The following is a 25,595-nucleotide window of genomic DNA, read 5'->3' on the forward strand; positions in this document are numbered from 1 at the left end:
CAAATGCTATTTGGTTGTCATGGTAATCATGACGCGAGAGACGTCTCTGAGATGGTCTACACGCTACTACAGCAGCGGCCATCTTTGAAGGTGCAAGCTGATAGAAATGCTATGTCTAGCTGACTGATAGAGTTCCTATGTCGAGTAGGCAGCGTTATCAGTATTACATATTTTCATTGTTTTAAAGTGTTCCATTTCATACAATTTTGCGAAAAAGAAAAATTGAAATACGCTGGATAGTATGAAGGCATTCTATGCAGACGTGATTTCTTAATGCTCTGGGCTAATTATTTTGTTAATTTACATATGCTCAATCCTGGAATTATAATTGTGTTTCCGTTCGATTGTTTAGCTATGCATGTGTGAAGCCTTCGATTATCTCTGTCCGGTGTCTGTATAAATATTCTGTTGATACTAATACCGGGTGCTTCGGATGGGTTTCTTATTGTGAGTTAAGTACGTGATGTGAGCTAAATAGACATCTCCTCATCTGTGTATCAGTCGCATTAACTTCCGTTATTCCCATGTGCATTACTTAATGTTGTAATGTTTAACTCTTGGGTTTATGTATGCCATCACATCGTCCTAACATCATCTTATGTTGGAATACTATCAATTAAATATATTTAATGCTCAGAGCGTGTTATGCCAAAATGATTACCACACTCAAGAATCATGTTACATATTTGTAACCTGAAATACCATTTGTCACTCAAAGAACATGTTATCTTTGGTTCTTATTCAGATTTATTCCTCATTTGTTCTAAAGGTAGCAATTTAAGTCCCACTCTTCATTCATGCCTCTTGGAACCATACTGTCAAGACGATCTATCCAGAATGCTTCCCTTTGTTTCCTGAGTTTTTTCATGTCAACATATTTTCCTTTGTTGCCAAGTACTTCCAACACCAAAAATTTGATTTGTGCTACACTGCGATTCATAGTGTTAAAATGTTTGGCTACTGCAGAATTAGGGTTTTTCTTCCTTATACAAGACATATGCTCATTCATGCAAACTCACTTTTTCCTTATTCAGCTACATTGCATAAACCGCAGGGACACTTAATGCAGTATATGATGTTTTCTGTGTTTAAGGTGGCAAAACTCTTCAATTTGATTTTTTCTCTAGGTGAGAAATTGTGTTCCCTTTTATGATGTTGTGACCATTGCCACAATTCAGACAAGGGAAGATACCTTGTCTGCTTTCTTTTCTGATATTCTTCTCAGTGCCTACTCATGTTAACTAGTAAATCCCTCAAATTGATACTGCGTTGGTAGGCAAATGTTGGTGTTGTTGCAAATAACTCTTTGGTATGGTTATTACTTGTTAAAATGTTCCAATGTTTAGTGATCTGTTTCTTAATCTGAACACTTTGTGTAGAGGAGCGTGACACGCAAACAACTATTGGTGCTGGTTGTTTTGGTTTACTTTGTAGAAGATCTTCTCTTGGTCGTATTCTTACTTTCTCGGTTGCTGACTGTAAATCAGTTTCTGGATATCCTCTGTCTTGTAATCTTTTTCTCAACTTGTCGATTACCATTTCACATTCTGTTGGATCACTGATTATGCATTTCAATCTTATTATCTGGCCATAGGGTAAATTATGCAAGGTGTTAGGTGGATGGAAACTCATGCGATGCAAGAGATTATTTCAGTCGGTTGTTTTTGTAAAAAGTGATGTGCTTATCTGTATTTTGTTCAAGTCTTCTAATACCATTCAAAATGTCTATTGCAGGTACGTTGATCGGAGCGATGAATCTGCTTTATGGTCTAAATTCTTCATATTCGTCTTCTATGTTGTTGATCATGTCTTGAGTTGGTAATTCAGCGTGGTTTCCTTCCTGACTCTAGAACCCAATCTTGCCCCACCGCAGTGACAGTTAACACCATGTGCAGATCAGAATGATGTGATATGTCATTTATAACATGCTTGTACACAAGTGTTCCTAAGTGCAATGCCTAACGCCCATCCCTATCCCTATCCCTATCCTTGAAAAGACAGTCCCCTAAAATTAGAGAAATCCTTCATACCTTATTGAGAAATCTATTATTTTGAGACGTTAGGAACCCTAAACTTAGGGACAATGTTCCCTCCTTAGTGGAGCAGGTTAACTACCAGGCTGCCATCGATTCAGTCATTGGGCCTCATTACATGGTAGGCGGTGGACCAAGGTGCTAATAGCACCTTGGTCCTTGCCGGTAAAATACCGGCACCGCCTTGGTGGAAAGGGGAATTACTGCCCTATACCAAGGTTGGTGGGGCGTTAATTCCCCCTTCCCCCATTGCCCTTCCCCATTCCCATTTTTGCCCCATAGGGCATAATGGGAATGGGGAAGGTGCTAATTACGGTACTGCAAATTTGCGTTGCCGTAATTCGCACCAAGGTCCCTTATCGGGTTGGTTTTTAACACCTGCAAAAAGCAGGCGTTAAAATCTCCAACCCGCTAAGGGACCTCGTAGTAAGGCGGTAAGGGTTAACGGTCACCGGTACCATTACCGGTGACCGTTAACCCTTACCGCCTACCGTGTAATGAGGCCCATAATCTTACACCGGATCTCGGCAGCATTCACGTTCCCCGGCTCTAGGCTAACCAATCTAATTTGCGATTAATCAGTCTGCCCTAGGGCCTAATGTCATTGTGATTTATTTAAACCCTGTGCAGCACTTTCAGATAATATCTCTCAGATACCAGTACCTAGTAAGGGACCCGAGATACTGCAAAATTGCAGTGTCGAGAGAGTCATCATAACACACCCACACGATCATCCCCCACCTCCTTTCTTTCAAGGGCAGTATGAGTCTTTTCTGCAGCACTTCTTCTGTGGCCAATGAATTGTTCACCTAGCTGTGTGGGGCACTGAGTAATCCAGACTCCACTCTCTTCCGATCTTCCAATCTCATCAACCACTCAGTGAAGATACCCCTGCAGGGTTTCAATACCATCATGAAACCAAAGTTATAGGGCGGGTCACAACACCAGATGAGGCGGGTAGGTACTTGGATTGTTTTCCGGCCTGTGGCTGTGCGGGGGTGTGGGAGAGGGTTTTAAGGTCCTTTTGAGACTTGTAGGATAAACAACCAGAGGTTCTGGCCTCTCCCCCTTTGTTGCCATGATGGGCAAAAGTCCCAAGAAAGTCCACTGAGTGTTGAACCTGATCAAGTTAGAGTGAGGTTTGAGACAGTGCTCAGATGGCCAACAAATAAATAAAGGAAGATGAAATGAGCACCTGGGGTCTTCATATCACAGGCAGCTCTACCTCTGAACCAATACGTGAATGCCTCACATAACCACTATCACTTCATTTAGGGTAAAGAGCAGAGACCCCATCTGTCCCCAATCCAGCTGCCTATGCCCAGATTCATGTTGCACGAAGTGCACAATGAATCTATTTGAAAGAGAGGGTGTGAGCCAGCAAGAGTGAGTGAGAAAATGACAGTGAGTGAGAAATGTGTAAGAGAGAAACAGTGAGGGAGAGAGAGTGTTTCGAAGTGGAAAAGTGAGAAAGTGAAATGGGAGCACTCTGCAGAGGCTAAGAGTAAGGGGAGGAGACAAAGTTGGTTTGTCTTGTTCAGCGTTTTCATGCTGAATGCCGCCTTTCATGACTTATCATGCCTTGCTATATGTTGCTTGATTGTTTGTGCAATGCAACATGCCCATGGTTCTACTTTCTACCAAAAGCCCAAATGTGATGCCGATTGTTATTGGCCCCTGGATATTGCACCTTGACCTCATAGCATGTGGAGTTACTCCTAGGGACCTCAACTGGATACTGTATTCTAAACTCTTCTGAAATTATTTTCACCCACTAACTGCTTGGTGGCCGTTGCTTCATGCTCATTAGGTCTTCCACTCATCACCATGTCCCCTCCAATGTTGTCCAGCACCAGTTGCTGCACACTGCCTGAGATACCAGCCAATGCCAGGGTGTCTCAGCACATAAGGCATAAAATAAGCAGTGTTGTATAGCAATTTGCTATGCAATTCTGTAGCTTTGCTAATTAAGTTGAAACTTGTGTAGCAAAGCTAGCCATTTAGGTTACCCTGTCCAATGAAAGCACAGCTTACCCTGCATTCCTCTCTTTCCCTCAGGGCTCTCTTCACCCTCTTTTCTATGTTCTCAGCAAGTTTCAAGGGGTTAATGGAGAGAGCGAGAGAGAATGAGAGAACAAGAGAGAGAGAACGAGAAAAAATTAGAACAAGAAAGAGAAAGAACGCAAGAGAGAACGAGGCAAGATTATTTTTTCTTTTTCAAATAATTGAAAACCAGAAATAATCAGGATGATACTTGTATTAAGCTAACTATATCATGTCTGGCAAAGACTAGTATGTGTTAACTTTATTTTTTTTCAAGACAGTCGTGCAATTCCATTTCTAAAAATTGAAGTTGTTACATAATGTATAATTACTATATTGTCTCCATGCTGTACATTAAAGTTTCAGTTAGTGTATCTAAATCTCACAGTGTTAACTGCATTTCATTTTGTTGGGGATGAACACTTGGAAAAATGTAGATGATCACACGGCTAAATGCTTTTGATGGCAAACCTAGTTCTGTGACGTACAGGTTGCATTAATCTGTGTACCTGGTGCTCAACCCATGAGCCGATCCCTACTCCTAGACATTTTATCTTATCACTTTGTTGCTTTATAGCAGCTACCCTGAAATTGAGAGGGCAGCCAACTTCAATATTTCATGTAGTTTGCCCAGTTCTCTGCCTGCTACGGCATCTACTCTGCTTAGTGTCTTACTTCTGTTCCTCTTACATAATGAATACACATATCTAACTAATGTTTACACAAAGTAGCCAACTATAGTTCCATCCAGTCTGTAAATTTACAGATTTACTACAAAACCATACACTGTAGTTAGTTTCCAGAGCTCGCTTTGCTTTATTATTGCATTATACATTACCAACTGCAGGAGACCGCTGGCCAAACTATTTTCAGAGCCTTTTTATCATATCTAGTTATTGTGTCCATTCATGCAGCTAACCTTTTACATTTTACAGACACTTATCCAGGGCTCACAAAGTCTACTCGCCCACTCGCATAGTCGAGTAAGGGGCGAGTATCATTTGGAGGGGATGTTTGAAACTTTTATGTAACATTTACTTTGCAGTAAATGTCGAATAAATGTTTCACTGTGCATGGCTGGCTGCTGGGTGGCAGCAGTGTGCCAAGCATGAAGTCAGTTTGCTATTTTACAGAGAGCACATTTAGATTTGTTGTCATCTGTTGCCATGGGGCGAGTGCATTTCTCTTAGGTCACGTAGGTAATCTATGATACTTGACCAGCAGGTCCAGCAGAATTTTAAAGAAAGTGCAAGGCCTGGCTCCACTCACTAATGTCTTACTTCAGCAGTGCACAAAAATGCTGTCTTGATGCTTATTTTATGTATTGTGTACAAATAACTTCTTGTGACCTTACAAATATTATTACAATATTGCTAATCAAGAATATTTTAATTCGCAAATTGTGCTAATCAATCTTTAAAAACTAAATAATGCCTTGCATAACCTTACAAATACTTTACCCAAACGTCATTACTACAGAGAGGTCTGAAAAGGGGCACCCTTACTTTAATGTCGCCATGGCCACACCGAACGTATAATCCAAGTAGCCCACCAGGCACTAAACTAATACTCTCGCCCTAACATTCTCAACCTCTAGGCTCAAACACTAATATGCATACCAACTCAGCTACTTGCTCACCGTAATTGTACAACCCTCCCGCCAGAACTCAAACAGAACACGACACTTCTACAACCAAGTTATATATCACAATCCTAGACAATGCCTCCTTGCGCAAAAGGTTAACCTCTGAGACAAATGACTCCACTTTCTCAGCACGAAATATTTAGCAATAGACCCGCATGAAGAGCCTATGGCACATCCAGTAGGCACACAGCAATACAACAGCAAAACTATCTTGCATGTTCATGCTCTCCCAACTAACCTAACAGATGCCACCCACTTTCAGTTTGTCCAGAGCACCTGAGATCATGCAAATAGAAGCACAGTGTGCAGAATCAATACCAGTAACATAATATAGTTTTAACAGAGGTGTTGAAGGTTTTAACCTTCACAATGTAATCTTTGTCCTACTTACACCAGGCAGACTGGAGTGCTAACAAACATACAGGTCATAGAAAATGTTCCTCGCATCAACAGTCAACCTCAAGCTCTTTTGATAATATGGTAAGCTTTAATTCAATACATTTAGAAAACATAGACCTCAAGTGTCTGATCACTTAATTTACTTTTCTAAAATTAAGAACGGAAGTGTTCGCTAGGTCTGCACAGAAAAGATACAGTGTTCCAATGTTGGGTTTGGAACTAGTTGTGATACGGAGACCAAACGGGCACGATTTGCAAAAAAGAATGATCAATGATCACAAACAGCTTGAATGCAATATTACCAAAATAGTACATTTTTGCATAAAACAAGTTTTGAAATGGTTAGTAAAATCGAGCATTTATTTGAAGATCAAAAGGAATTCCTGAGAAAGTACAGCTTCCGTACTTTGCAAAATGTCTTCAAACTGAATTATTTAAGAAATCTGTATATAGACAGGCAAATTTAAAATGATTTGCCATTTTTATTTCATTAATGTAAACTTGCCTTATTTGGTTTTGTAATGCATCTATATGTTGCTGCTTTTCACTTAATAATTTCTTCAGCGTTTCCACCTCCTTTTGCTTCTCAGTCACGTCTTTATGCAATCTGTAGTTGGTTTCTTCTAAAGTTTCACAAAAGGCCTAAAAGAAGAAATACATATACTATTTAAAGTACAAATCAATCCTCAAGGATTCAAATTGGGTATCTGATCACTGTACTTGGATACATGTTTGGCTTCCGATTCTCCAGTTCAGACGCTCACAATTTCATGTTTGCCATTTAGCAAGTTTTGTTGGTTTTGGAGCATTTGGTGGCGCAAGCACCATCTATGTTGCCAAGCATTACTAACACAAGGAGAGAGATGGGGTGCTGAGAGTTGAAGTAGTGAATTCGGTTGGCATGGTAATGAGAAATGCTCAGACATGAATCTGCAGAAGGTGAATTTCTGTGTACTGGGGTAATTTAAAGCACTGAGTGAACGTTTTACAGTTAGTGTGCCAATCAGGTGTCCCATTTAAAATCACGTGCGTGTATCCTATTCAGGTAGCGTAGTGATCCTTCCTCTGCTGGCTGTGCACCCCGACCGTTTGTTATGCCCGATTCTGCATTTTGCCTTATTCTGGAGTTTCCGCAATGCAAAGGGGATTTAGATTGGTATGCACCAGGCGGGTCCACCTTTTTCAATAGGCACTTATCGCATTGGCTCCCTATTGTTATTAAATGCACTCGCTCCCCATAGTGGAGCGCTTTTAGGGTACCTGCCGCATATTCTCCCGCCACGCCAGCTCAAGGGAGACCTTGAAAGACTCCCCCGTGCTGGCGCAGTGGGGGGGGGGGGATAATGGCAGGGCGCCCAGGGCGGTCACTCGGGCAGCCCACCCGAAGGGTGGACCTGGTTTGCAGTTCCCCAGGGTGCTGTTGCCATCTCTGATCACCGTTTGTTATTGCTCTCCGCGATAGGGTTCGCGTTTAGCTGCATTCAATTCGCAATTGAGCATCTGCTCCCACTTTGGAAGCTCTGCTTTCACCAGAGCTGTTCTGCTGCCTGAAAATGAAGGGCACGCTTCAAGTCAGTTTCCAAGCAGTGCAGGTACCCATTATCGAGCACGGCTGGGAGTGGTGAAAATAAGTTAGTTCGGTATTTCGGGCACGTGGGGTTGTCCCCCTGTGTTTTTTTAATGGAGTTAAAAAAAATTTAAAAAGCACTCACCCGTGTCCAATAAAAAAAATGCTGTGCAGAGGAATCGAACCAGGGTCGTGCAAGTGGAAAACCTGACAGTCTCACGACAACCGGCATTTCTCGTTAAACCTTAGTCACATCAATTTTATTGTCATTCTTCTAAATAATATAGGTTTGGCTACTGATCCTTAAGACACATAAGATGCCGCCTATTATAGTTAGAAAGCAATATTCTAGGGAAACCTGTTCTCCAGGAAAATGATTCTGTGCACTTTCTTCTATTGGAAAAGAGAAATCTAAAGAAATTTGCCAGGACTTGACCTCTGCTAACAATCTTTTACTATCCACTTCTTGGAGATCCAGCATTAGCAGGCTTCTCTGTACTGGTTGAAATTAGGCTTTGTTAAAGGACAGTAAAAGCATGTTGGTGGATTAAGGAGACGAGAAAGGATTGAATCCAGAGGTGAAATCAAATGTGCTGGAAGAACACCACATGGCTTTTATATGCCACAACCCCATTTCCCCTACCTTATAGGTTTTCACACATTTTGGTTATGCAGCCACCAAAATATCAGCACCACCATTGCTACAGAGAAGAGAGTAAAGGGGTTCCAGAAAGCTGACTTTGTAGCTGGCATGAAAATCTGCTGACACACTAAACGTTATTACTTGTTCCATTATGCCGATGTAATCCAATAGTGGCTTGTTGAACACATTTTCTCAAAATCAGGAATACGGTACCAGGTCACGCGTCTGTTACTTTTAAAGCTGGGGCCGGGTTGTGAACAATGTTTATCTGGTCGTTCAGGCGTGGATGCCTGAACATGAGCTTTGCCTCAAGGTGTCCAGTCAACATTTTGAATACATAGTTTCGAAATGAAATACTTTCGAAACAAAAGGATCGAAAAAAAAATGTGAATGCTTTTTCTTTAATGTATTTTTTTTGGGTTTCGTTTAGGAAAAAATAGTGGTTTTTCCCTAAAAAACAGAGGTTTTGGGGACCCCTCCCCCCAAAAAACAAAAAAAAAACCATGCATTTTTTTCCTCAATCCTTTTGTTTCCAAAAGTATTGCATTCCGAAACTATGTATTCAAAACTTTGACTATAAACCTTGCCTCGATGATAAGACAGAGCTTCTCATCCTTGGCTCACACTATCGTCTTAATAAAGTAGATCCTGCATTCAATTCATTCACTATCGATGGTAATACTATCAATGTTTCCAATGATACTAAAACGCTAGGCATCTACCTCGACACCACCCTGTCACTATATAGACAGACCAATTCTGTAACCTCAGCCTTTGCCTACACGTGCAAACTTATCACAGCTTGCCGACCCGTTCTCTCTACTGCTAATTGCACCATCCTAGCCAGAACACTCATGTCCAAGATCGATCACTGCAACGTTCCGCTCTCCATCTAGGGACGAGCCAATGTAACCGAAATAAACTCCACGACACACAGAATAATGCTATCAGGGCAGCCCTAAACATTCCAAGAAATCAGCACATCTCCAACACCAGACGCAATTTACGCTGGCTCTCGGTAGCTCAGAGAATCTCTTTGAAAACCCCCCACCCTCACCCATAAGTGTCTTGCTAATCAGGCTCCCATCTATCTGGCTAGCCGATTTACAACCCTCACATCTACCAGTCCTCAGAGATCTGCCCAAGCCCACTGCCTCTCTTCCTAGGTTTAAGCTGCAGAAAGCGGGCGGAAGTAGTTTCCCGGTATTAGCTACCAAACTGTTGAACACTTTACCCGCCCCACTCAGATCAGAACCTTCCTTTCACACCTTAAAGAATAAAGCCAAACTGTGGCTATCTGCTCTAGACAACCCCTCTATGTAGCGGTTTTGCTCCCTCCTGGTGCCTTTATCTTGCTTACTACTTGATTGTGATTATTTACATACATATTAACTGTATGTACCTGTTTTGCAACTATGACTGTATATGACTATGTAGTTTCCACACCCAGATTTTATATACATGTTCTACACCCAGATTCTATATATATTGAAGTGTACATATATCTTGTTCTCTGTACATTGCCCTTGTATTATGTGTTAATTTGTACCATGTAATATGTGTCTCTAACTCAAGATATGCGCCCAGTTGCCTTTGGGCCAGGCGCGCTATACACAAAGAAATACAAATACAAAGGCTTTGAACTAGGTAAAGTGATTACACACGCGAGATCAGAAATAAGTTTAGTTAACGCACTTTGTTTGCCGGTCTTCCAATCTCAATGACTTAACTACAGTGAATACGAATAATTAGGCGGCATCGGATATAACCGTAGTTTTCGGACACCTCTAATACGCTTAAGAACTGTAAAAGTGTAACAAATAACATTAACATGCGGGAGGGAATGCATGCACACACCTCGCAGGGGTTTCAAAAGAAATAATAGCGGTGCCACAAAAAACGACCAGTGTTCAGTAACCGCAAGCAGTGCCCACGCCTGGATGGTTTAAAAACAAAAAGAGGGAAATGCTCGGGTCAAACACCCACTTGGTTTTAAAAAAATGAATGTACAACGGTGAACGCTTTCACTTATTTAGGCATGCTGGAAAACACAAGTGTAAACAACGGACCAAGAATATTAAAACTGAAGATAAAGATTAAACATCTAGCAGCCCAGGGCTCTATTTTACTAAAGAGGTTCTGTAGATTTTCATTGATACCACTCCTAACCTTCTACAAGATGAAAGCGCTGCTATATTGAACTATGGGGCTGAAGTATTTTTCTCAACTGCAACTGCTCAATCTTGGTGGACGATTCTTGAGGGTTTGTTTTGGAGAAAGGTCTTGTGTCTCCCGAAAGGTACACCAATGGCAGTTATAAGGTATGAGCTGGGCCTCACAATTGCTACATGCAATGGTAGCGTGGAAGTTCTTGTCATTGTACCAGAAATGCATTAGTGAATCATCGAAAGGGGCTCTAGTTTCGCAGAATGAGCCCATTTTAGACGTGAGGAGATCAGCATGTGTTGCAATCTTGATGCATTTAGGTAAAACGGAGGAGAATTTACTCACCAACCCTACTGCGATTAAAGTAAAATTATGGAGGAAGGATTGGGTAGAGACAATGGACTTGAGATCGCAACACAGGCTTTATGATACAACATGGTGCCTAAATACCAGAGAGTGTTCCCTACCCGTTTCTTTGCGATCAAAATGTTTGAGATTTCATTTGAATCTATATCATACTAAAGAGATTTTGATCGCTAGGAAATCATGCAAGGGCCCTTACTTTAAGTGTAGAGATTGCTGTAATTCTGAATCCATTGAGACATTTTATCACTTGGTTTTGGTCTGCACGGGACTCTCAGAAAAAAGAAGTAGGAAAGATTCGAGAAATCAAAAACATCTAGTGTGGATGAATGGTGGATGAGGATTATTTGCGGTGAGACCGTAACATTAACAATTGCACTTATTAATCAGAGGTTATTTTTTTTACAGGTGTTGAAGTAAAGGGTGAGAGTAGGATTCCACAGATAGTTGTGAGTAATTCACTTAGGTTTATTAGAGTACAAGCGTGAAATTGTTAATCTATGATATTGTCTTTTAAAGGTGTTATGATGAATAATGAATAACATGTTTTTTCTAATGTATTGGTGGAAGGGTTATATGTTTTTTTGTGATGTCGTGGTTTTCAGGATGAATTATGTATAATGTGTGTTTTTTAATGTGATTGGTGAAAGGTTTATATTTAAGCCAAACACTAATAAAAAATAATAATACAAATTATAATAAGTACCCCAATACATAGTCCTCACCCCGCTCTTGGGTTAGGATCCAAGCCCATTTTTTGTTAGCATAAAGGCCTGTCGGATTCCAAACTTCAGTGTCCTTCCTGGCAGTTAATACATGCTATAAAAAAGAGCAGGGTTAGTGGTGTTTTCTCTCAAGGATGGTAAACTAAGGACTAGGAGTACAACAGCCATTGTCGTTTGGCTTAATTGTGATCCTGAAGAACTGCAGTATTGTACCATGCACCACAGTGACCATAGGGGGTAGTTTTGCATATTCATTTTCTCGGTAGGGTGGGGGGGGGGGTTAATTTGGTGAAGTACCCATGATGGAGAACTAGGAATGATGTAAGTAACATTTCTTTTTCCATCATGGAGTCTTTATTAATAAGAACAGAATATGATTAGATTATCAAGCCAGTCAGGTACCACTGGGAGGGGGGGGGGGGGGGGTGAGAGTCCAGGAAACAAGGGAAATTATCAAAAGACCATGGCCCTCATTACAGGTTTGCCAGTCCGGAATTAACGGTGCCGGTAGAACCGTACCAGCACAATTTTCCAGACTGGCAAACTACGCGTCCTGCAGACGGGTGCTTTCCCGCCTGCCAGGTCTGACCCACAGAGATGCACAGAATCACTGGCACCATTACGACATGGTGCCGGTGTTTCCGCGGTCCCCATTTCCGTGGAGTCCTATAGGATTTACAGAATTGCCGGCGCCGGATTTACCAGTAATGCCCTGGTAATTCCGGCAAGACCGGCGCCGGTAATTTACTACGGGTCCGGTGGCAGTAATGAGGGCCCATCTCACTTTAAAGCAACTCCCAAAGAAGCACAGACCTACTTGGGTGTCCATTCTGGCATCAGAATCTTTCCAGTAATGGCTGGCCAATGAATGGGCTTCCTTTCATCTAACCACTTTGGACATTTAGAAAGTGTATATATCGGGGGGCGCTGTTGCGCCGAAACAAGATGGCCGCCTGAGTGTGAAGCTCCGGACTACGAGGGCACGTATTCGCAGATTTAACCTCCAAAATACAGCTGTGCCGATTCATACTGCTGTAGCCGCAGCATAAACTTGCTCCCTGCGACCATCCCAACTCTGGGGCTCGGAGACCTTCTACAAGCCGCGCTATCGCTGTGGGAGACAAGGCGCCGAGGACACCTATCCCGTCCCGTACGGGGTTCCGGGGATCGCCGACTCACGCTGCCACCCGGCGCCCCGGCGTGGGCGGCCTACGCGGGGGAGGGGCAGCGGGACTCCAGTGGCGAGCGGAGTACCGTGCTGCCCGCCGGACCGGCCGACAGCCTGAGGATCGCCCTACGCCACTGCGTGCTGGCGGCGGGAGCCCGGGATTCGCGGGTCCCTCCGCTCTGGGCTGAACGCCCCTACGCCGCTGGAACCGCCGTGACCACCTTGCCGGCGCACATACCCCCCCAACGGAGTGCTCCGGCGGAGATCCCGACGAGGTGAGGGGCTCGCTTGGCCGAGGGCGGATGGACACCCCCCCCCTGGGTTGGCCACCGCTGCTGTTTCCTGGATCCCCCTCCCCCCTAATCTGTGGAATCCTGACGGGGCTGCGGCGGGGTTGTTCCCCCCGGTCGCCATCGCCCGCGGCGCCCTGAGAGGGGACCCCGCTGGGGTCTATTGTTTCCCTCTTCAGCCCCAATACACCCTACAGTGCACGGGACTCCTCCAGGTGCACCGGAGAGAGCGCCCTTGAGTTGGGGAAGCCGCGGGGTGCCCAGGCGGAACATTGCCTCTGTCGATCCGGGGATCACCCCCCCGTACCGGCTAATCACGTCGGCTGAGGAGCCCACCCTCCCTCCTTTTATATGACAGAACCTGCTGGGAGTTAGCGAATGCAACACAATCACTGTCGTTAATCCAAATTGACCCCGACGCCTCACCCAGCTGGCCCGCCCTGTGAGCCTGGGACAGCACCATACTCTATACCTACCATACTTACCAGGTGAGGTGAGGAGAACCCGGCCCTGAACTTTTGGGCCTGCTTTACACGCTCCCGGTCCCGGGGCCGTGGCACCGACAGCTGCATTTCCACGTGCGTTAACACTCACCCACTGACTTAGGAGCCACACGCCTGCCACCCGGATACCCCTGAACTCCACTGTCTTAATTTATCTGCTTTCCTCCAAGATCCTGGTCCCCCGACCCAGCCTCCAGCATGACAAAAGGAGCCGGCACTGGGAAAAAACAAAGTTCGTTGAACATGTTCGCAAAAACGCCGTCCAAACCTCCCCAGATGACCCTGAGGAGCTTTCGCCCACATTGAGAAAACAGATGGGCGAGTCGCGGAAGTCGAGACTCGACTGGGGGCTGCGGAGGATGACCTGGGTCCTTTACGCGCTGTGGTCTCTACGCTCGCCAACCGAGTATCGGTGGTAGAGAAGAAGAATGATGACCTCGAATCCCGATCGAGGCGAAATAATCTGCGCATTGTCGGAATACCGGAGGACAACATTACAGAACCCATGGAAGACTACATCGAAAGGATCCTCATGACACTCCTGGATTCCCCTAAACTCTCCCCACAGTTTGCTATCGAGAGAGCACACCGATCCATAACCGCGAAACCCAGACCAGGCGCACCCCCTCGGCCCATTATAGCCAGGATCTTAAACTTTCGGGACTGTGATGCACTCCTTCGAGCGGCCAGGATCAAGGGTGAACTTATACTTGGAGCAGCTAGAATCCACATATATCCAGACTACTCTGTGGCGGTGCAACGGGAACGCCAAACGTTTGCGGCTGTGAAAAAAAGACTCCGAGACTTGGGAGTCAAGTACTCCATGCTGTTCCCTGCAAAATTGCGCATTGAACACTCCAACAAAACCTTTTTTTTCACGATCCCAGAGGAAGCTTCTAAATTCCTTGATGAACACTCTCCTGGCTGATCACTAGTCACCACTATTCTAGTCCGGAATGTTACCTATGAAGTGGGTCCAGGTTGAGTTGGGCCGTATTCTGCCTTATTCACATTGGTTGTAGCTATTCAAAGAGTTATCGAATGTTTGTTTTGTTCTTTTTTATTATATTGATCCTTTTGGGTTTGACCCCTTGGTTGGGTTATTGATACCCAATGGGTGTTTTCAGACTCCAAAATACACGCGGGCTTCCTGCCGGTTTGCAGGGGCCGAGAAGGTTGTGACCACGAGGGGTTATGTCTGGCGCCTATGGTAATACATCAACATGTTGTGGCGGCCCCCTCGCGTCAGGACCGTGAACGTGCACGTGTACACTGTAAACTGAATACACTAGAGACTCCGGCTGTATTTACACTATCCTCACCCTCTTCAGTCCGTTGCGCCACTGCTCTGTTAGCCAACAGGCCCCCAGGCGCTGATGCAGAGAAGTTTGTTGTTATGGATGGGTTTGGGATTCATTCCTCAAGTTAGGGGAGGGATGTGGGTGGGAACGGGCGGGAGGGGCAGTTATGTTAAAAAAGTCTTGCAACCACAAGGGAGACCACACATGATACGCTATTGCAACACAGAATTATGGATAGCATGGAACGCGGGCTTAGCTCGCAAAGGACTGGCCCATCTCAGACTCATATAAAAAAAAACAAACGACCCCTCCACACTAATGGCGGATAGAAGCTTAACCTTTATGAGCTGGAATGTTAGGGGTCTGGGTAACCACAAAAAGATGCGGCAGATACAACTTTACGCAGAACGCCATGGTACACAAATCCTATGTTTACAAGAAACTCATGCATGCTCTGAACAGTGCGAGAGGTTCGCTAGACAGTGGGGACCCCAGAGGTATTACACAGCTTATTCTACTCAAAGCAGAGGTACCCTCACTTTAATTCACAGAAACATTAAGTTCAGCTGTTCCCAATCACTGGTGGACCCCTGTGGTAGATACGTACTTATTGTCGGTAAATTGCAGAATCAAGAGGTAGCTATCCTGAATATATATGGTCCTAATATTGACGACCCGGAATTCTATCTTCACCTAGCCTCGATCCTTGAGAGTTACCCTCAGATCCCAATAATATGGGGCAGCGATTTCAACACGATTCTAGACGTCACCCTAGATAGATCAGGCTCCAGACCTCGCCAGCTCTCAAGGGCAGCTTACACGATCCTTACAACTCTCCCCCGACTGGCAGTGGTCGATGCTTGGCGTTTAATGTACCCTGACTCCCGCACTTATACCTTCTACTCCTCAGTCCACGACTCGCACTCTAGGATAGATAGATGGTTGTTGTCTGACATACTAATTAGGTGCCTGTCCAATCTGGCGATTCTTCCCAGAACTTTGTCCGATCACTCCCCGGTGGTCATCTCCCTGAATTGGGGACATGATCTTGGAAAATCAAGGCAATGGAAAATGAGACCCCATGCCCTCCTAGACCATACTTTTGCCTCAGAGCTCGAGTTATCCATTGAGGAGTTCTTTGAGTTCAACACAGATTCAGTACCCTCTAGAGCCACCCTCTGGGAATCATTCAAAGCCTATATCAGGGGCATCGCCATGTCTAAAGGGGGTGGCATCCTAAAAAACATCCGGGATGATATCGCTGAGAGCGAGTCGACCCTTGTTAGCCTTGAGTCCCAATACTCTAACGATCACTCCCCTGATATACTGGCGTCACTGAGTCATGAATTGGCCAGATTGCGTAATCTTGCTGAGCGAGAAGTTAAATTCCTTGAGGACCCTCGGGCAGTTAGACGTTACGGGGAGGGGGAGCGGCCAGGCCGTGTGTTGGCCAGGCTACTTCGCCATGAGTTTGGAGCCCCCAACATTCCGGCGATAGAGAGACCGGACAGCACGTTAGCTACTTCACCGCATGACATCAACACAGAGTTTCTCACATTCTATTCGTCCCTATACTCGAAGGTTGATGGGCCCCATGTTTCAGAAATTGATGCCTATTTGGAAGGACTCCCTCTCACAGCCCTTTCCATTGACGCTACTGCATCTCTAGACAGTCCCTTCACCTCTGAGGAGCTGACTGAGGCCATCGAAGCACTCGCTGCAGGAAAGGCCCCCGGTCCGGATGGTCTGCCTATGGACTTTTATAAGCGTTACAAATCTATTTTGATCCCACAATTACTCGCATTATGGGAGGAGGCATGTGAAAGGGGCACGCTTCCCCCCTCGCTCCGCGAGGCCATGATAACAGTCCTTCTCAAGCCTGGTAAACCTCCCACCCAGTGTGGCTCATACCGCCCCCTATCGTTAATAAATTGTGATGTTAAAATATTTGCTAAACTATTGGCTAACCGCCTGGCCTCATTCATGCCTGATATCATACACCCCGATCAGGCGGGATTCGTCCCGGGTAGATCCACAGCCCTAAACCTTAGACGATTTTTTAATGTGGTTAGTAGGATTAATCCAAAAACACAGGCGGTGGCGGCCACTCTGGACATGCAGAAGGCATTCGACTCAGTGTCTTGGGAGTATCTGTGGCGAGTCATGGAAAAATGTAAGTTTGGCCCCAACTTTCGGTCCTGGGTCAGACTACTTTACACCAACCCAGTGGCAAGAGTCCGCACCGAAGACAGATGCTCCACCCCTTTTCAGATAGCCAGAGGAACGCGGCAGGGGTGCCCTTTGTGCCCGTTAATCTTTGCAATAGCAATTGAACCCTTCGCAGACATGATGCGCCAATCACACTCTTATAGAGGCCTTCGCTCAGCGGGACAGGCAGATATAGTCTCCTTGTACGCTGACGATGCCTTGCTCTACATCCGTTCTCCAGAAATAAACCTCGCTCCAATCCTAAACGACGTTACCCGCTTTGGGCACATATCTGGTCTTAAGGTTAACTGCTCTAAATCGACCTTATTCCCACTTACTGACAATACACTACCACCCTCTGACCTGATGGGTTTTACTTGGTCCCAATCCACCTTCACCTACCTGGGAATATCGGTCTCCCGTCAAGTTGAGAAACTACGCAACGATAACTATCAAAATTATCTAGCCACTCTGACCACCAAAGCTGCAAGTTGGACCAGACTCCCCATTTCCCTAGCTGGTAGAATAGGAATATTGAAGATGGTCGTACTGCCCCAACTCTTATACCGCTTTGCAAACATTCCACTCTGGCCGGGTGATGGATTCTTTAAGACACTACGCAGTATCACTAACAAATTCCTCTGGCACTCCGGTGCAGTCCGACTCAAACTGAATACTCTCACTGCCCCCAAGGAGCTGGGAGGGTTTGGTGCCCCCGACTTTCTTAGATATTGGATGGTTGCGCAATCCCAATTTGCCTCTTACTGGTTTAGTACAACGAACCCCCCTCCTCATGTCCGGCTTGAAAAATTAAAGGTTAGCGAGCGAACGATTGGGTCCCTCATCCTCAAACCAGCCCTGCTGGACCCCGATTCCCCTGACCCAATGATGAGCACGTCGCTTGCTCTTAGCAAAATATGGACAGTGGTTGCAACCCCAATCCTTTTCACGGTGACCTCCCACTCTGGAATTTTCTCCCTGAAGTACCGTATATTCCCCAATCCATTGTTGCCCGATGGACGGGGGCAGGCTTTTTAACTATCCGGGATATCTATGTCCGTGGCAATTTCCTGGAATGGTCGGACCTCCCCCCAGACCTTAGGCGTAAACCATCAGCATGGTTACAATTCTCCTCACTTCGGAAAAATCTAAAGACCAAATTCCCCGAATTTCCTACAGTTCCGCCAGATGACCCTATAATAGCTGAACTCTGCAACTCCGATTCCTTCGGGGGGAAACTATCTAGACTTTATAATCTACTGCAGACCAGAGCCGCCCCCTCTTTTGTCAAACTCAGAGCTAAATGGGAGGAAGATCTAGGAGTCGAGATTGCGGACGAACATTGGGCCCGAATGTGTGCGCGAACCCACGAAGTTTCGTACAACTCCAGGTTCAAACTACTACAATTTAAGGTACTACACAGGTACCATCACACACCAACTAAACTGCATCGTATGTTTCACGAGACCTTGCCTAATTGTCCCAGATGTGGCACTGACCAAGCTAATTACATTCATATGCTCTGGGATTGCCCACACCTGACACAGTACTGGCAGGACATATGCTCCACTATATCAGACATACTAGATTGCACCATAGACCCTTCCCCAATGCGATGCCTCTTTCACGACCTTCCAGGACTGAAGCGCAATTCTAGGAAATTGGCAGGTTTCTGTATGATGCTGGCAGTCCGCGGTATACTACTGTGCTGGCTTCGCCCCTATGCACCTACGTACGCACAATGGCTCCGGGCAGTTACCTGGGCACACGACACTGAGGAGGCATGAGGGGCTACACAACACCCCCACTCAAGGCCAAGGGATATCTGGTGCAGATTCCGTGACTACCTGTCTGCCCGTCCCTCAGACTCGGAGGCTTCATCTCCGACCCACGCCCCTCATTGAACCTGTGTGGGATTTATGTTCTCTTCCACTCGGATTGTAATGCTTTCTTTATTATAAGCCTTCTAAATTCTGTGTTATTAATACTGCATTGTACAGTGAAACATCTGTATCTGTGATTCGCAAATTAATGTAATGATGTGCATTTGCTGATCTGTGCGTCTTTGTGTGTTGTCAAGCCGAATAAACAAAGTTTAAAAAAAAAAAAAAAAAAAAGAAAGTGTATATATTTAAGAGGCAGGGCAGCAGCTGCCTCCTCTCAAAGAAAAAGCCCAAGGCTTCCCAGAGAGGGGACTGTTCGCTTTCCGGCAAGATACCGCAATCCAGAATATTTGTCTAGTTCCAGACTGTTTTAAAACAGCAAAATCAGTTCAAACTGACTCCCACTTTTCTAATAACTACTCCACTTTTAAAATCTTTGATATGTAAAGGACTATTAGTGATGGAAGAACATTTCAAGGTCTATGGCATAAGGCATGTTTCTACAAGAGAGGAGAGGTTGGGCGAAAACTATTGATGCACACTTTTCTACTTAATATTGAAATAGGACATCCTGGTATTAAGGAAAAACAGGTGAAAGTCTTAAAAACAAACCTATTGAAATGGAATATTCAAAAATGTTTCATAATTAATAGCTCATTCACGCTCTGGTCTCACGTTATAGCCACTAACAAAGCAACTTTTCAATGCAGGAAGTGAAGAGAGGTGTGAATGGCTTCCAAATAGAAAGCCAGGTTTTGATAAACAAGAGGAAAATGTAGCATTTTCTCTTCTTGGCATGTACAGGGTTACCATTTTATAAGTAAAAAGTCTTCGATTTGAAGGCGTTTTTGCAGAGGGTTCTTTGCCACCTAGAAAGCATTCACTCAGTGTCAAAGTCAATATGTATACAAGCAGAGAAGATATGCAGCTACTTTCAGCAATTTCCGACTGTGAGGACACATGCTACAAATCATACAGTAAAGAATACAGTTGTGACATGCCTTTCCATGCACCTACACTTTATGCATGAAATGTTAGGAGTGACTGACATGGAATGCTGTGTGTGAGAATGTTATGTTCTGAATGGTTCTGTGAAGGTCTGTTGAGAAGATGGGTTGAAAGAGAGGATGCAGGTGGATGTTCTGTCCATATACCTTACCTGTTGTGGCCTAAATATATTCCTATACTCTGTCCCGGAGCTGGAACTCAGTATAGATGGTTCCTGTTCCTACACTGGTGACATTGTTGTGCTTGGCCAGGAACGCAACGTCACAATGGCGACGAGGATGGGGGCCTATCGGGTCTGCAAGGTGCAGACAGTAACTTTGCTGCGTGAGGCATTCCAAGCCTAAATTCGCAGTATGGGAGGGACAGTCAACCCAGGCCAAGGAAGGCCAGTAGTGACTGCAGGAACCAGCTGTGTCAGTGAGGGGCAGCAACACAAGAATTAAAGCAGCGTGGGACAGAAAAGAGCTAACAGGGACTTTGCTGGAGCAAACTGGTTAACATATTGCTGCCAGAGACAGACCTACTTACATGAGTGAGACACACAGTGATATTGGGGGCTCTTGTGGGATCCCAGTGAACAGGCCAATCTTGCTAGATGAAGAAGAAAGTAGGGCCCCTTGTGAGCAAAAGAGGCGGACCAATCTCCCTAAGGTACTGTGGGGCAACATGTGTACACTATTTTGGACAGCACCAGGAGGCACTGATGGAGAAGAGAGGAGCTCTTCTTTCAAGTTTTTGTCGTTTATTTGGTGCTGTAGTGGAAAGTGTGGAAAATAGCAATTTGTTGGTACCCCAGGAATTAAGAGCCCGATTTCTTGAGTTTCTTCAGGGAGATCTCAATTGAACAGAGTTTAAGAGCGTAAGAGTTTAATTCACATTAGAGTTTTGCAATAGTGTGAGGTGAGGCCTGTTGAATATTTTACATTTGTTGCTGTGCTTGTGTTTTGGAAGTTGTGGTCTCTGTTTAGAGAGATTTATTGTGCTTTTGGTTTTGTTTTTACTTAGGTATAGTTTGCCCTTATTTTACCTGCTGGACGTTGGGTTTTTAAAGTTATTTAGGACATGGTAGTTAGTAGGGTAATGATGCATGTTCTGGTAACCCTTTTAGTTTACAGGCTGGATTTTTACTGAAGAACATTGAATTAGAATTAGAATGTCAAACGCATAGTTTCAATGCTTTAAGCAAAACAGTAAGGGAGGTTTATCTTAATGTGTTGTGAACTCTGATGACTGTCTAGAATATTTGTTCTGCATTGTCTGGTGTGTGTGTGTCATGATGAAGTGTGGTCGGGCTTGGTTTTCTGAATTTGAGTTGCTGTAGTTGTGGAATGTGGTCTTTCCACCAAGGCGTCACCTGGGGACACCAGGAGTACTTGCAGTGCTCTTTCTGTCGGGTGTTGGATAACCGGGTTACTGGAGTACCCTGCCGTGTTGGAAATGGTGCACGTTATGGTGGGCAGTCAGTCAGTTGCAGTTGGAATTGTTAACGTAATTGTGGGCTGAGTTTTGGTTGTGGTATATTGTGTGTTGGGAGATCCGCTCTCTGTGTGTGTTAAAGGAGATCTGCTCTCGGTGCTCTCTGGGTTATCCTGTTATGTAGTAGTGGAGAGGCGTTTGGGAGATCGGTGTCTGTGCCCCCTGGGACACAATTGGCATGTTTGTGCGACATGGTTGTGGCTTTGGGGGTTACGTTCTCTGTGCCTTCCAGGGAACACCTTACATGCTAGTAGAGCATGGTTTTTGCCTCATTCATGTTGTTTGGGGCTGGAAGTCTGAAGTTGCTTGAATGTTTGGATGCAGTATCCTTTTGTTCAGTGGTTGGTGTCTATCCTTTAGTGATAGGGGAAGGAACAATTTACTTACCTGTAACTATTGTTTTCCAGCATGGGCCTGGCATGGATTCACATGCTCATGAATATTCCCTGTCGTCAGGCCGGGTCTCCTCAGTAAAAGAAAAAACAAATTCACTTTCACTTACAAAGTGTATTCCTCCTCTAAACCAATCACTGCGCTCTCCCTACGCCCCTCTTCTGTCAGCCATCTTCAGATTTGGAAAGCACGTAAAGTGGAAGTATGACCAAGAAGAGCCGCAGAGGGGTAGGAGGGAGGGTTTGCATGTGAATCCATGCCAGACCCATGCTGGAAAACATTAGTTACAGGTAAGTAATTTGTTCCTTCTCCAGCATGGGGTCTGGCATGGATTCACATGCTCATAAAGAATACATAGCAGTACAACATTACACATCCACGGGAGGTGGCAAGGCTGAACAGAAGCAATCACTTAACTGCGATACAGGCTCACCTCGAAGCAAATAGTTTGCGTAGCACTGCTTGGCCGACTCTGAACTCCTCTCTGGAATCCCCATTGACGCAGTAGAATCTCGTGAAGGTGTGCATGGACCTCCACATAGTAGCCTTGCAGATGTCCAGCACAGGCACACCAGACAGGAACGCTGTCGTTGCAGCAATCGCCCCGCTGGAATGGGCTTTCGTACGGCCGGGCAGTAGCAGTTCACCAACCAATGACAGTGCGTAATGCAGCCGGAGAGCCACCTTGGGATGGAAGCCTTGGACAAGGACTTCCCATGGTACACAGGACCAAAGTTCGCAAACAGTTGAGACGTCTTCCAAAAACTCTTTGTGCGTGCCACGTAGAACTTCGGAGCACGAGCAAAGTCCAGCAAGTGCAAAGTCCTTTCAGCCGTTGACAAAGGTTTTGGAAAGAACACAGGCAACACCAAAGGCTCATTGAGGTGGAAGTCCGACTGAACCTTTGGCATGAAGGAAGGGTGCGTCCGTAACACCACCCTTGACTCCCGAAAAGTCAGATACGACTGTTTGCAGGATAGAGCCCGGATCTCACTCACCCTCCTGGCAAAGGTGATGGCCACCAGGAAAGCCATTTTCCATGAGAGGAACTTCAGAGTTGCTCGATGCATAGGCTTGAAGGGGACCCCCATGAACCTCATCAGCACCACGTTGCGTTCCCACGCCGGGGCAGGAGCCTTCACCGGCGGGAAAGATCAAAAAATCCTTTGAGGAACTCCTTGACGAGATGGTGGGACCAAAGAGCAGATCGTTCAAGTGACCTGGACTAGCAGAAGATGGCCGCCAGATGCACCTTGATAGAGGCGTGCGCCAGCCCCGCCTTGGCCAAGGACAACAAGTATGGAAGAATCTGCAGGCCGTGACCCGCAGAGGGTTGATCTTTAGTGACCGACATGTAGCAAAGCGGTTTCACTTGTGCCCACAGCACTTAAGAGTCGACAACGCTCTGGCCTTGGCAAGGACCTCCCTGCAGTCCGCCGGCAACTGGTTTCCTCTAAACTCTAGGGCTGCAGGAGCCACGCCCTCAGGTTCAGTGGTCCTGGGTCGTGATGCAGGATTGCAACTCCTCCCTGGTGAGCAGATCCACAATCACTGGCAGCTTGACCGGAGGAAACGCCGACAGGCTAAAAAGTGGTGCGTTTAAAATGAATGGGAAAATCCCATAGGAAATATTCCGGTGGAAAATTTTGCGTGGTAACCACTGCCACCAGCCAGAAACTCGACAAGGGGGGACTGGACAGTGCCCCCTTGAAAAACAGACCCAGGGGCAATCGAATTACCCCTACCAGTACTTCCACAATATGATGGTTTGTACTGGTTCTGTTCACAATTTAAGACTAGTAAAGTCAATGGCGACTTTACATGCCCTGGGAGACAGTAGTCAGTCCCAGGGTATGGAGTCTATGTTTGGGGGTCACTATGACACCCCTGTGTTACTGCACTGAGGGTGCTGTGTAACACATACCAAAACACATGAAGCCCTATGGAGTAAAAGACCCCATAGCCTATAAAACATATTACAAAGTCAAAGGACATTCTCAAATCATGCCTAAGAGTGGGAGAAAAAGAGTCTCACTCTTAGCAGGAGAAAGAATTAAACCCCAAAAATCCAGCAAAGCTGCTGGGGGACTCACTAGGTTTGGGAAATTAGCCTTAACAGAGAATTCTCCCTAACATTGGCCACGCTGGGGCGACTAGTATTATGCAGCATCTGCACTGTTCGAGTTGATTGATGACTTGCGGCAGGAGAGGCAATGGCAGGAACGCGTACAGGAACAGGCCTTCCCACAGGAAGAATGCGTCCCTCATGCTCCTCGGCTGGTAGAACCTGCTGTCAAATTTCTGCCATTTGGACTTTGCCGCTGTCACAAACAGATCGATCTGGGGTCTTCCCCAGTTGAAGATGAGGTCCACCTGATCCTGCCAAAGTTCCCACACGTGGCAGGAGCGCAACTCCCTGCTGAGGGAGTTGGCGATCGTGTTCTGGACTCCAGCCAGGTGAAAGGGGATGAAGAACAGGACTTGGTCGACAGCCCAGTGCCACAAGTTCTGCGGCTCTCTGGAGGTTGCTGGGGATACGGTGCCCCCCCCTGCTTCCTGATGTAGACTATTGTGGTGGTGTTGTCCATGAAGATCCTCACCGCTCTACCCTTCAGGGACGGAAGGAATGACTTGAGCGCCCAGAACACTACCCACAGCCCCAGGATATTGATATGGAGATCCTTCTCCTCCGGCAGCCACAGACCTCTGGCGTGTAGACGTCTGGTCTGGGCTCCCCAGCCCTCCAGGGAAGCATCTGTGGTGACTGTATCATGGTACAGGGGGGGGGTAGGAGTTTGAAAACCTGTGCTCGGGGTGATGTTGGAGCGTACGCCCCACCACCTTACCGCCCAACGGAACTCTTCACCGAGAGGCGTCTTGAATGCAAAGTTTCCGGACACTTGTATCCATCGGGCATCCAGGATCTCCTGAAGAGGTTGCATCCATAACCTGCAGAGCTGGATAAGGTAGATGCAAGATGACATCATGCCGAGCAGCTTCTTGATGGTCCGCACTGTGACGGTCTTCAGTGACAACAGCCATTGCTCCTTCCCTAGTATGGCAGCTACCCTTTCCTCCGAGGGCGACGCTAGGCAGGAGACCGTGTTGAGCCTGGCTCCCAGGAACAGTGCATTCTGTGATAGTGTCAAGCAGGACCTTGGATAATTGACAGAGAACCCCAGGTCCATCAGCAGCTGGACAGTCCTCTGTGTTCGACAGCTACTTCCCTTGACTTTGCCTGGATGAGCCACTCGTCGAGGTAAGGGTACATGTGTATCCCTCGTAGACATAGATGGGCCGCCACTGGTACCAGGCACTTCGTAAACACCCTGGGCACCAACCGTAGGCCAAAAGGGAGGGCCTTGAATCGGTAATGTCTTCCCTGCATCACAAAGCATAGGAACCTCTGTTGCTTCCTGTGAATGGGGACGTGAAAGTATGCGTCCTCCAGATCCAGAGATGTAAGTCTCCTTCCACCAATTGGCTGAGCATGTGCTGCACCGTCAACATTCTGAATTTTTGGTACTTGTTCAGATGCCGCAGGTCTAGAATGGGCCTTCAGCCCCCCGGTCTTTACGACTAAAAAGTATCTGGAGTAGACTCCGGAGCCCTAGAGTCGCTTTGGAACTATCTCTATCGCCTCCTTTCTTAGCATGGCCCGTACCTCCTCCAGGAGCTGAGAGATGTGCTGCTCCTGCCGGGTCACTGGAGGGATCTGTGGACACTTTTGCTGAAACTCCAGGGTATGTCCGTGGGCGAGAGCATCCAACGCCCACCTGTC

General features: G+C 46.0%; 1 protein-coding gene across 3 annotated transcripts in view; it reads right to left on the bottom strand.

Moving 5' to 3' along the window:
* The window catches only part of SNX16 (sorting nexin 16), a 711,763-nt gene that overhangs the window by 89,114 nt on the left and 597,054 nt on the right, over window positions 1-25,595 (bottom strand). For all 3 annotated transcript variants that reach the window (XM_069621280.1, XM_069621278.1, XM_069621279.1), the window contains exon 6: window positions 6,626-6,762. In XM_069621280.1, the coding sequence (XP_069477381.1) occupies window positions 6,626-6,762 (137 nt within the window). The remainder of the gene's footprint in view (window positions 1-6,625; window positions 6,763-25,595) is intronic.

Source organism: Ambystoma mexicanum, chromosome 5q, assembly GCF_040938575.1.
Source record: "Ambystoma mexicanum isolate Mex_15411 chromosome 5q, UKY_AmexF1_1, whole genome shotgun sequence".
NCBI lineage: Eukaryota > Metazoa > Chordata > Amphibia > Caudata > Ambystomatidae > Ambystoma > Ambystoma mexicanum.